Genomic DNA, 13,816 nt, shown 5'->3' with positions numbered 1-13,816 from the left:
TTGCTGATAATTAAGCCAGGCTGCGCTGAAGGCTCGACGTCTGGTGGTTGCGCGCGGGCTCACTTTGATGTGGGTGCAGTGGACCCACAATGGTGGCTTTGTGCTGCTGGACAGTGCGATTGAGTCAGCTGCTTGCGCTGCATGCAGTGGTCGTCCACCGGATTCAGTACAGTTAACGTACTGTGGCTGAACTACAATACCCGTAGCACGGCCGAGTTTCAGGCAGCTTTATTCCCGCTGGAGTCCGACGACCGCATCTCGGCTGTCCTCCGGTGGCCGTACTTCGGCCGCACACGGGTGGCTTGGGATGCCAGGAGCCCTACTGCTGGAATCTGGCCGTATGAATGTAAGCCGGTCGACTGGCCGACGGACACTGGCCGTTGGACAGTGATGGGAGTACGGCCGTATACAGCCACAAGGCCCACATTTGGACACGGGCCGAACATGGTTGCCAGAAAAAGGCCGGGAAGAAAATCACCAGCCAAAGTTAACCGGCTTGAGTAAGGCCGAACAGTCCTGTGCTGCCTGGGATCAAGTGTTTTGTCAAAAGGCGACCTCGATGTGCGTTCGCTACAGCGGCGCAGTACGGCGACGACACAGGCGCTTTGCCAGCACTCACGATGTTTCAGAATGCAGAAGAGCACTAACACGTAATATTACGGCAGGGGGAGCATGTAGAAATTCACGTAACACTGGCAAATTGAAAACAAACCACCAAAACCACGAACAACGAACCAGCCACGTCTTTTCTTACACAGCGTACCTATGACAATAACTGCAGATATGCTAGCGTAGACTAGACTTATTACTACAGTTGGCTATAAAGCAGTCATAGAGGTTTACAGGTACTTAGTTACTTCATGATCACCCCTAAAGCGAACAAGGCAAACGCCATTTTAGTATTTTGTTAAAGTTGTTCTTTGAAAACATATATATAATGACAGTATATTTGCCTGATGTGAGCAACTACTTCTGTTGTCGTAAGTTGTTGCTACTCAAAAGCAAATAAAAATGTATTAACAAACACCGTTATTATCATCGTAATCTATATCATGATTGACTGCTTCGTGTTCTCTTCAGCGTCCAAGCATTCAGTTCTTTACTTTTCACAAACAGAACGGGCGGATAAAAAAATTATTCCCCGCAGACATACACAAACACACGCGCACACGCACACACACACACACACACACACACACACACACACACACACACACACACACACACACACACACACACACACACACACACACACACACACACACACACACACACACACACACACACACAAACACACACACACACACACACACACACACGCATGCACGCAAGCACGCACGCACACAAAAGCACCATGCGTCAAATTCACGCAGGCAAACAATTCACTCAAATGGAGGCTTAGCAAGATTAGGCAAGCTCAAATATTTAGACCTACGTTTAGTAAACCGTCGCATTTTGCTTTGGTGGTTTGGAGGTTGAGTACTCGCCTACTGATCCAAAGGGCGGAGGTTCGAAATCAGCTGGTTGATTTTTTTTTAACCGTGTTTATTTGAAGTTTTTCTGCCTTCGGGTACATTTTAACACTGTTGATGCTCTTGTTGCTCTCGTGTGGCTGTGCCCCTTTTTTGTCTGTCGCAATATATTTTTACCGCAAGCTCATACCACAATAAACAGTACACCGCTTCAGCATTTAGTTGCAAGGATAAGCCATTTTACAACGACCCTGAAGGAAAACCCAGACTAGGACAAAGGGAAGCCACTTTTTAGGTTGTTTTTGTTTCCATTGCTTTGTTTTCTATTCGGCTTCTTGTTTTCTTTTTACTTTTTCTGGTCTGTATATTCTTCTCCCTCCCACTTTCTTTCGTAAGGGGAGAAAGGAGGCACTTCGAACAGCCTCGTTCAATATGTATCCTTCTTACGCCACTGTTTGATACAAACGTACGAGTTCGTAGTAATAATTCTGCGAATTTATCAGACCTCACTAGCACGAAATAACGTATACAGTGCTGCAGAATTTCCACAAACCATCGCCATTGTTTTTTACCATCTCTTGCCAAGCCAAAAAACTTAACCTTTCGAGTATAATTATGGCTTACATGCTCGACTTCATGTTTACTTGAAGAGGCACAGCAGGGTTGTTTAGTTTACTGCTCTTCAGAAAAATAATCTAACCTAAAAAATAGTTAAATTTTCCACCCAATGTCCTAGAGGCAACACAAAGGACATTAGTCAGTCTTTTGACTTCATTTTACCTTCAGTACATACATAAGTAACAGCATTACGGCACACAGAAAAAGAATAAGGATGATTCAGGTTCTATCTTCCACCCCATGCCTCAGAGGCAACACAGGGGAAATAGGCCAAATTCTTTTGACTTCATTTTGCCTTGAGTACACACATGGCAATAGCATTGCGGAACTCAGAAAGAGAAGAAAGCACGTCAGTTTTAATTTTTATACTTCTCATCCGAAATAAAATCTTCGTATAGAAATTTAAACTTCGTTTTTACTATAGTACATATAAATGTAAAACATCATGGCTGTTTGTACGGCAGTCTATCAAAAGTAAGGAAAAATTCATTTTCGTATTGGTGCAACTTGGCGGGCAAGGCACCGCCGAGTCTGCTCTCCCTTTTCCATCGCGACGGCTGGAACGAATGCCTGCGCTTCGCCTCCATTCACCGGATTTAAACTGCGGCCAGTGGTAGTCCTGATTAAAGGGATTAGAACTGGACGTGGCTGCAACGGAACGCCGTGGGTATAAAACCAGCACGGTAGCAGCGGTGGGGCGGCGACATTTCATAAGAGGCACTAAATTGGGCAGAGTGAACACCTTCGTGTGAGCTATGTATCGCTCTTGCTGCCACAGACTTGTATTTTACTTCAACAGGCTTGGACTGGCTTGTATTTGTTCGAAGTAGACGGTCAAGCGGCAGCCGTGCGGTATGGTCGCCACTTCTACGGCTTCTGCACTTGTTTTTCATGGTATGGGGGTCGATCGTCATGCTGAAATGACCGAACGCGTCAGCATAAGATTGTGAATAAGACTTCTCGGAGCAATCTTAGTCACAGTCTAATTGCGTCCTTATTTCGGGTCTTATTGGCTATCTTAAAAGTTTCAGGAAAGCGTCATATATCTCAGGGAACATAAGAACCCGAATAAGACTGCGAAGAAGAATTGACTGCGAATAAGACTGTCTTTTGAGCTTCGAGCAAGCGGGCCCTGGACTTACAAAGCCGAATGTGCTTGGCGGCCAGACGAATATTTGGACGAAGATAGACAGCCATGTGCGTAGTGGTCAGTAAGAATTTCGATAGGGTGGCGCTGGAAAACGGGCGGGAAAGTGCAAGCTTCCAAACAATTGGAGGGGTTCTTCTCTCTGTTATGAAGTACTTTGTCTCAGCATGAGTTGATGTGCGGCTCGTGTAGGAGACAATTTACTTGTCGTATCCTGCATGAATCCTCTCGCATCGGTGTGATTATCGGTATGGGCGTAAGGATCCAAACGGCGCAGGATTGGCGGAGATGTGAGGAAATGGTGGAGGTTGTTAAATCCGTCATAGTGCGCTGCTGACCACTCAGAGAGGCCGCCTTTGTTGCAGAGAAACTGTGTCAGAGGAGTGATGAAAGATTAGAAGTTTTACGGTGCTTGTATAAAAACCTTTCTAAGGTGGATATCATCAGTGTGTGTAATAGCGACAATGCTAAACATGACAGAAAGGACCTTTTTCTTAGATTATTTACACAACTGCTGAGCAGCACGTTGCAACAAACCCATCAAACCAAGAACGGGTATAGGTAAATTTTAGACTTAAATATTCTGGAGTAATAAAGTATTTCGTCTCCCCTTGACAAGGTGCAATTATTCTGGAATAGGTTCGTTTGAAATACAGTTTAATAGAGACGGGATCACGAATGGCTTTTTTTAAAACAGAGTACAAGAAATATTAAATAAAAGTGTTTGCTTGTAGTAGTTGGAAATATTTAGTTGCAAATGTAAAGGATTCGCCACTTATTTTGAAAACGCGTCGCTATGACTTGTAAAATAATTAGGCGTAATATAAATGAATTCGCAAAAAAAGATAGAAATACGCGTAACAAATGTAGCAAATATACGGCAGTGTAACAGAAAAAAGGAGATGACGTGAAACCTCGTTTTTGTCAGCGGAGGGACGTTTTTTATGCCGAGAACAATAAATAAAGCGAAGCAAATCTAGAGAATAAACATCAATCATAGAGTACCTCAAGGGTGCTCTATGTACAACGGGGCATGATGGACTGCTTCAGCGCAAGTACTGGCGTCTCCTTTGGTTTTGGAATCCGTCGCTTGAAGGTCGGCATAAGATATGGCTCATAAATGTATAGTGCTACTTACCTTCTTTGTAGGAAATGGTGAGTGGAAGCACAATTTTGTTTATAAACTGGCGGTGATCAGTGCGCAACCTTGTGAGCAAACGCGAATACAAATTATTTAAATCTTTCTCCAAATACGTTCCTGAATGCAGCTACAATTGCGTGGTTTTGTGCTAATAACCACATCAGCAAAAAAACCACTTCGTGCCCAACAAAATGTTCAGTATTGGCTCACTACCTGTATACAGGAATCGAGTTCAAAGTGTTTACACCTCGAGATCATCTACTGAACTTTGGCGGATAGATATGCGTTAGGGATGCGTGATGCTATAATATTATGTCTTTACAAATTACAAAACGCATGTTTGAAAACTGCGCTTGAGATTACTAAGGACACACTTCAAAGGAATACAAACGGACGACGTGGACAGCATGAGCGCACGTTGGGCTCGTGCTGTCCACGTGGTCCGTTTGTATTCCTTTCAAGTGTGTCCTTAGTAACCTGAAGCGCAGTTTTCAAACATGCCGAACCAACTAGCCCAATTTATCACCTTACTGACGTTTATACAAAAAGCAAACAGGACAGCTAAATACAAGATCTGAATGACATACATTATAGAACTGCCTCTGAATTGTGTCGTGTATTTGGCCTGAGCTATTTAATCAAACCTTTCCCTTGTTTAGGTAAACCATGTGTTCCACGTTTTTTGGTGGGATTAAAAGTAGCCGTTCTGTTATGTATAAATGTAGCCTAGGGTAATTTATTACAAAAAAATTTCTGCGAAGTTTAAAGCCGAATGCACCCCTTGTACCTTTAACACCAAATAGACTTTTTCAGATAAAAATTTTGTATTTATCGAAAATTTCACTTGCCTAAATGGTAAAAAGGTTTGACACTTGTGCTCATCAACCCGATATATTGTTCGGTTATAAGGACGCCTTTTCTAGTATTCCTAGAAGGCTGTGTCCAGAGTACTGACGTACTGAGCATAACCACCCCACTAAAAGGACGTCCACCGGGGTTTTTAAAAAATGCCCCATCTGGCACTACTTCGCTCTGCCTAGCCTAACCTAACGTTACTTAACCTAACATAACAAAAAGAAAGCAACCATTAAACATAGCGAGTACTCATGCAATTCATAAAAACGTTATTTAAACCTAACGATGTAAAAATACAGGAGGTAAGATATGAACACCGTCCGCAGTTATTTGTATCAGGAAGATAAGACAGATCATCTGCGCCAGATAAACAGACGCTCTGCCCAGTTCCAGCTTAGTATGAATAATTTTAAAGTCGTGGCGTAAGCTCTTAGTTACAGCGCTGTCCTGGGGAACTCTCGACTCTGAATTCTTAGAAGAATTGCAACAGGGATATAAAAAAACGTCCATACCAAACAAAGTTGGATGCCTAACTTTTGGTAAAGGATTGTGAAAAATACACTTTGAAAAAAATTGTGTTGGAGCAGTGTATGATATACGGGAAAACAATTCGACATGGAGAACAAAGCGACAGGGAGAAATTTATTAACTACCGTTGTAAGCCTACTCACTTTAGATCATTTTGTTTTGTTTACTTCGTTTTGCAGTGTAAAACTTGGGATAGATGTGATAATAAATATTGAGTGAAACAATTTTTATCAAGTTGATGTTCTTGATTGCTGATGATACTGCCGAAAGTTTACTATATGCACAGTAGACATAGAATTTGCTTTGGGAGCGGGCGACTACAAGTGTTCATTTTTTTTTACTAACCTTTTTTGGACTCGGGGCTGCAAGTTGGTCTTCTGTATTAGTATTTTTGTACATTGTGCCTGCACGCTATTGCCAAGCGGAGCAGGGCCTACTTTCAGGCTTTCCATATAAAAGAACCAAAAGTACAGAAAAATATTGAAGAAAAATACATCGTCGGAAAAGTAAAAGGGGTGCCAAATGCACGCGTATTCATACTGTATCAAAACGCATCACTTCGGCTTCACCAGAAATTGTAATTTATGACAGTTAGATAAGAAATTATGAAAGACATACACACCTTCATTTGATTTGCTTTGGAATCTGCAAGTTCAAGTTTTATCTTTAACTGCAGACTTTTACCATGGAGAAGCATCACCTAATATCAAGGCACTTTCTCTGGGCCCTTGGTATTGTTATCGTCTGGTTCCTGCATTCATAGTAAGTGCGTCTTAACGCATCCTGCTTGGAAATACTGTGAGAATGACAGAAGCATTAGCGAAGACTTTAGTGAAACGTTTGCCGAAGTAATACGCATTGTAAGAAGGCGCGGGCCAAATACACGCACACTGTAGGTCCTTGATGTAATGTAATAGGATAAAACCCCGTTAACAGTTTAAATTCTTGATGGATTAGGTGATCACAAAATTTAACATTGAAATCTGTTTTTACCTGATTTTGCAAGACTTAAACCGCGAAGTGGTAACACTTGTTTTACCTATAATTATTTAAGAGACGGACCTAAAATATGGCGCTATTCCTCAGCGTTACTCCGAACACTATTCCTACGATGGGCCCTTGGGCGTTCTTAAGTTTACTTTCTAGTTGTTTAGTAAGATGGCAAGTTTGAGCACCGTATGTCATCAGTCATGACCCTTTATGCACAGGTTGTAGATTTTTTTTTCTGACTGATAGAGGTAGCTTACTTTTCATTATTTGGGAGTCCTTACCGAGTGCTCCCAAACCTATACATATTGAACGCTAGATTTTTATTTTGTGGTTAAGGGAAGGAACAACCAACCCTCGGCGGTAGTTACATTCCTTTACTCCTTTAAGCGTTTCGGTTCCTAAGCTGAAGTGAATGTTTTTCGCATACTTTTCCTCATTACATTATATATATTTATATTTAGCCCCACAGCCGCGAATTTAGATTGTATTTCCTCAAGGATTATTTGCATGTGTTCTGCAGTCCCACTTGGTGTGACTACGCCACCCGAAACCTAAAATGGCTCAAGTACTACCCGTTTATCCTTACATGTATGTTTCCCGATTCATTCTTTCTAAACACGCCTCAAGGCAGGCAGTGAATAGTTTGAGAGAGATGGTAGCTCCCTGACCTGCTTCATTCCGGATAGGAAATTTATTGTTTTGCTTGCGGGGGGTTATCCTACCCGCCCGTTCCTTATATACGTTTTCTAAAAATATTATGTAGGTTTCCTCAATTCAATGGTCTTATAGTGCTTCTAGCACAGCTGCGGTGTGTACAAAGTCAAATGCTGTCTCATCATTTGTAAATTTATTGTAATGGGGTTCAATCAAATCTACGGGTTTTCTGTAACTTGATTGATGACATGGTATGTCATCCACGGTTCAGTACCCATTTCTAAACCCAGCCTGCTTGCTATGTTTTTATGAATACAGGCTGTCACCTCTGCTGCAAATTCTAACTTTGGTAAACAGCTTGTAAACAGCCGAGATTAGCCTTATGGGTGAATAATTCTTGAGGTCCTTGGGATCTTCATTCCTATGAATCAGAATAACGTGTGCGTTTTAATAGGCTGATGGCGCCGTTAACAGCAAAGCTGTGTAGCAGGTCTTAATTTTTTGTGTCGGCCGTTAAAAATGCCAAGAAATTGACAGGGTACAAAACCAATGAAATGCCTAGCGGTCACGCGACGTGCCTCGCGACGGCCGCCCATCGTCCTCTGCGCACGTTCGTCAAGCAGCATACCGAAATATCGAGATTGTGAAGATTGCAGCGACCACCCGGCAGCTAAAAAAACAGAAAATGCCGAGCGCTCGTGTGCGCCTGCCTCGCCACGATCGCCCGGCGTCCCCGGCGCACGTTTGTGAAGCAGAGCAAACCCCGTAGACAGATTTCTCAAAATTGCCCACAAGAACACCAACGTGCGATGTGATCGTGGCAACACTCGCTCCGCTCAAGAAAAACACGCCGTAGTCTACACCCCTTGAATTTGGTGTCCAATGATTATAATTTCGAAAGAAATGAAGGAAGTACGCACTTATATCAAGAGTGATGGTGTAACGGTTTTTGAGGCCGGGAAGAAGCAACTCCGCTAAAGTCGTGGACTTAAACCGTTGTGATGGTCTTGAAGGGTGCGTACAGATTCGCTACCCTCAAGTCTTTTGCGTTATGGTTTGTTATGATCAGTTTCTTTGTCTTCAAGAATTCCGCAAATAGAACAGCAAGATTTTGCAGTACAATAGCACCGCCCTCATTCTAAAGATCTACGGTTGTGGCGTCGTCACCTGCAGCGTTTCCTATTTTTATGCTTTCTAGAGCATTTTCAACTTCCTCTTTAGTTACTAGTGGGACATCGCAAGTTGAGCAGCGCTCCCAGCAGTAATTCCTGGTCTAACATTGCTGCATGCAGCTGGGTGTAGAATCGCTCTGCTACACTTTTTATCTCGTCCAAATTGTCCGTTATGGTACCCTGCTCGTCTCTGAATGCGTGCACCATGCCCTTTCCGTTAACTAGCTTATTCTTAGTTGCTTTCAAGCGTTCCCTCTTTTTTCAGCGTTTCTTCGATTACTGCCATGTTAAATGCACAAACGTCGTTTGTTTTACATCTGTTCAGTCTCGAAAGCTCGCCGAATTGAATCCAGTCTGCCGTGCTTCAATCTTCCACGTTTTTACGTTTGGCAATAATTTCGTTCGTTTTCTTAGTACGTTTTCCAGTTTATTCACCACATGTTGCTTCTCCCACAGCTGCTGCTGCTTCACTGAGTGGGATTACCTTGTCTACACTAACCTAGTTCTGCTTGTTAAAAAGCAAGAATTTGTTTTGATCACTTATTTTAAACTCCTGTGATCTCGCTCTCATATCCTTCATGCGGGGGTTCGTAGTTTTCACGTTTGCTTCTTCTTCTTTTGGGATTAAGCCTTATCTTGCATGCAACCATCCTATGATCGCTGGTCCGAATCTTAGAACGTCTACGGCTTGCACAACACCCGGGTTGTTACTTAGGATAAAGTCAATTTTCTTTTTTGTTATACCATCGACACTTTTCCAGGTCTATTTTGTATTCTTTCCTTTCTATAGGCATGTGTTCATAAAGCGCAGGCTTTTTCTCACTAGAACTTCTACGACTGCATCTCCTCGACATTTGACATTGCTATTCCGAAGCTTCCCACTGTCTTTCTCCCATTTGCTTCGCTTCCACCTTTACGTTAAAGGCTCCCATCACAATATTGAACTGCGTTGTTGCCTTTTCCATTGCTTATTCGAAGTCCTCGTAGAAGGTGTCTACGGTTTCGTCCCGATAGCTAGTTGTTGGTGCATCAGCCTGCAGTGTCTTCAACCTGTATGGCTTGCTGAGCTTCGTCACCACAGCCGTGATTTTCTCGCTAATGCTGAAACGCTGTTCAACATTTCCTGATAATCATCGGTGGATTAAAGATCCCACCCCCTGTTCGTTTTTCTCTTGGGGTCCAGTGTAGCACCGAATACGCCCGATATTGAGACCCAGGAAGCAATCTCGTGTCCTTGTGACTTCGCTTAACCCAAATATATCCAACTCATTGCCCGACAGTTCCTCTATCATTGCGCCTAAGGTTTTCTGTGCAGACAAGTTGGTTGCGTTCAACGTTTCCAAAGGCGGCAAACCCGGGCCCAGGTATTCTTAGCACCCTCTACTGTGTGGCTGTTCTGACCACCGTCGTGTGCCGGTGCTCTACAGCTTCTGGGGACTGAGGGCCGAAAGTTGAGTTGAGCACTCATGGGAGGTGGCGGCAAACTACTACACCAGGACTTCCACATCTTTTTCTTCTGAGGGAGTGCTGTTTATGTCTCTAAGAGCCTTCCAAACATGGTTGAACCTTAGGGATGAGCAAAAGCAACGCCAGTATGTGCTCTCTAAAGTCCGGAAACCTTGGGACCACGACAAGGGGTAAAGACTGTATTTTCGTAGTGTCTACATAAAAACCATTTACATAACTAGATGGGCCTTGCTCGGGCTGTCACGGCAGGTGGTTGCACCTTCCTATGAGCCAAATGGGTTCGGAGTTACTCAAATTCAAGCGATGCTATCTGTGTCATCCATGGCACGGGAGTCGTATTCCTATTCTGGTAAGGGTGCGGCGTTTCTGACTTAGCGGTGGACTTATTTAGCGTTTTTCTCTTTCGTAACTTAGTGTCGGATCCTGCGGAATGTGGTATTTTATTTTTCCATTAATATTGGCCCCGGCCAGCGAGTAATTTTCTTCTTTAAAATTATCCCGCTGGCTTGGCCGGTTAAGGTCGTGGTTACTGCGGGGTCTTTATATCGCCCTTGGACTAGCGCTGTTAATATACGCTCTTTTCTTGTTTCTAACTCTCTCTGCGATGTAGCGGAAAAGTCTTTTTAACCTATTCCAACTCTTCAAAGGCTCCGGCGGGTGAATTGATTGCTTTTTTTGGATTTTTTACAGGCGACTTCACCGAATAGGGCTATGGTGACTGTTTTGTTTACATTTGGGATTTTCGCAGTAACTTTACCAAAATTGCGCCTAGCGAGCTGTTAACTTTTAAAAATATCGGAATAGTTGTTGCGATAACGCAAATATAGTCTTTAGGAGGCCACCCTGTGGTAAAGGTTCGTTTTACTTGCCTTGACACCAGGTGTCACTCAACGCGGCCACGCCCGTGCTGGAAATAAGAAAACCTTTATACCTGCGAAAATTGGTGTTAGAAGTTTTAAATTTGGTAAAGGTGCTTTAGCACTTGATGAAAGATAAGTGCAAAAAAATTAGAACTTACAAGCCACATTTTCTTTCCGAAATTTGAAAATTTGCGCACCTCCGTGTACGCACGTCCATCAGGGCGCGAAGCTTCTCGCAGCTTCCCCGTCATGGCGGACGTGTTTACAGGACAGAAAAACAAGGACGAATAGCTAAAACGGACAAACACGACCGATGACTTTCAGAGCTTTCGTTGGGGGAAACACGTCTAGCTGTTATGGGCGAAGATTCGCAATAACAGGAAAACACCGATTAAGCACGACCGCGCGGAACTTCCTAAGTTGTAAATACTGCCCAGATGGTCATTAACAACGAAAGGAATATTCGCGAAAAAAATTGCGTTCTGCGCACTAAGATAGATTTGATAGATTTGATATTTCCGCAGCTTTTGTTGTCTCGCATATGTTATTCTGATTGTTTGTACAGCTGAGATACTGGTACTTGTAAACAGACAATTTCCTGGAAATAAACCCCAAGGTGTCCACTTGCAGGTCTGATGCTGTTGGGGTCACGCTGACGCAGTATGTTATAGGAGCGTCGGTCTGCCTGGCCAACGAACCTGGTTTCAATGATTTTAACGCGCCCTTTTTTGATAAACCTTACCTTTCATTTGTGTGCGTGTTACAGTCGTACTCAAAATAGAAGGCTGCTTCAAAGCAACCAGAACATTGCGACAGACACCCCCTCCTACCAAAATCCAACTCAATCCAGTCAAAAACAATACAGCGACATCGCATGAGTAAATTTTGGGACACCCATTCCTCACTGGGCATACCTTACCGAGCTGCTTCATGTCTTTCTGCTGCTGCAATTGTCCCCTACTTTGGGTCGCTATCCCAGGCGGCACAGAAAGTGTGCCCCAAGACCGGCCCGTCTATGGCCGCTCTCTGGCATGTCCGGCCAGCATCCAGGTTCTGGCAGCCACTGATCATGCGTTGAACGGCCAACAATCGGCAACCAGCGCTTCGATATTTTTCCGTCCGCCCGTGTCCGGACGCACAACGGCAGCTAACCGGCTGCCAGATATTCAGTTCTCTTACGGCTGCCGATGTTGAGAAAGAGAACGGCCGAAGCACGGCCTTAGGGCATCCGTTTTTTCTTCGGGAAGCGGTAACAGGCCGAAGCACGGCTAGCGACCGGCCATAGAATATGCGTATTCTTGCGGCAGCTGGTGTTCCAAAGGAGACCGGCCGGAGAGCGGCTGCCGTGCATTCGTTGTTTCAACGGTGAACCGCGCGTCCGGCGGTAGAATATTCGTTTTCTTCGTGCAACCAGTGTTATGAAGGATACCGGCCGACGTACGGCCCCAGAATATACGTTTTTCATTCGGTTAGCTGTCCTCGGCCGAATTACGGCAAGCGAATGGCCACCGAATATTTGGCAACCGGTGTTCAAGAGGAGACCGGCCTACGTAAGGTATCTGGTTATACGTCATTTTTTCGGCAAACGGCATACAGCCGAACAACGGCACGCGCCTGGGCGCCGAGAATTCATGCACAGACGTGTTTGGAAGGAGGCCGACCGGTTTTTTCCTGGGGGCCGAAAAAGCCGTTAGGGAGCCGAACGACGGGGACGCGTTTTTCATCTGCTCCGTGTGTCTACGTTTTAAATGAACTAACATCGTATTTCAAACAGTAATGAGTGTTCTCGGTGAACGGGCAAGGTGCAAGGAATCACTGGACATTAGCAGGGAACCTTTTAGGCCATCGAAATGTCATTTATTGCCACAAGAAGACTGTGCCACACCGACGGGTGAGGTAAGCCTCGCCAGTCATCGCCGCTACGACGCCTCTTCCGCCGGCTTCGTCGACGCATGAGCTCGAGGCTATTCGCCCCCTCAAGAAATAGAGAGCATTGGAGACATCGACCCGGCCGAGATGTCCGATCCGAGATGGAGATGGTTCACCAGAATAACTGGCCTTCAAGCGCGTCGAGCAAGCGGCCACCACGCAGGAGCTAAAACGCCACCATGTTAAGGACTCCCCACCAAAGAAAGGCAAGTGCGAGCAAAAGCGCAAGTTATTCTGCGTACAATTAAACTGCGACAAACCATGTTGCACTATGTTGTTGGTGATAAACGTAGAAGAGACTCGCTCGCGCATTGGTAGGATCAACTTCATGACCTGCACTATGCTACTTCATAGAAATTTACGACTGCCTATTTAGAAAAAAAAACTATTTTAAATTTGCGATAACAACAGACCCTTGTCAATAACGAAGCCTAGCTGTTAATTTAGTTCCGATGTTTGAAGGTGAGCTTAGCTACTCTTGGGATATGACTCATTTGGTTAAACGTAATCGCCAGTATCCTAGCAAACACGGATTTTGTCAGGATTTTCTTGCTCAACGCAGATTGTTGAGTTCACGCACGATTTGGCTCTTGCAATAGATAAGCTTAAAGTGGTTGACTGTATATTCTTGGACTGCAAAAAAGCAAATGGTGGTGTTCCATATCCCCTTTTGCGTAGTACATTTCAACCTATGAACTGAATGAATCGGTTTTTGCATTGTTATTACTATTGGCCCTATAGCTTTGTTCCAAAGTATTGTGTAGTTTACCGGACTATAGCGAATGAACGTGATTCCGTATACCTGCAGCTTTATTCGAATTTAATAACATCCTGTTGTGCTGATTCAGAAAAGGTTTTGGATGTTAAACAGTGTGTTAACGTGGCACCTTTACAAGAAAACCTCCATTCCAATTGAATACGTATACCGTAAATTATGCTGCTGTGACAACGGCCGAGGAATATAAATACCTAGGAGTTTATTT

General features: G+C 44.1%; 1 protein-coding gene across 1 annotated transcript in view; it reads left to right on the top strand.

The window, feature by feature from the left end:
* The first annotated feature begins 4,271 nt into the window (after positions 1 to 4,271).
* The window catches only part of LOC144165119 (uncharacterized), a 34,017-nt gene continuing 24,472 nt past the window's right edge, over positions 4,272 to 13,816 (top strand). The window contains exons 1-2 of the mRNA XM_077695231.1: positions 4,272 to 4,392; positions 6,438 to 6,523. Coding sequence (XP_077551357.1) covers positions 4,347 to 4,392; positions 6,438 to 6,523 — 132 coding nt within the window. The 5' untranslated portion in view covers positions 4,272 to 4,346. The remainder of the gene's footprint in view (positions 4,393 to 6,437; positions 6,524 to 13,816) is intronic.

This window comes from Haemaphysalis longicornis, unplaced genomic scaffold (genome assembly GCF_048455015.1).
Source record: "Haemaphysalis longicornis isolate Haplotype H1 unplaced genomic scaffold, Haemaphysalis longicornis Haplotype H1 scaffold_14, whole genome shotgun sequence".
NCBI lineage: Eukaryota > Metazoa > Arthropoda > Arachnida > Ixodida > Ixodidae > Haemaphysalis > Haemaphysalis longicornis.
The sequence above is the reverse complement of the archived record's forward strand: the minus strand, read 5'-3'. Positions and strand labels throughout refer to the sequence as shown.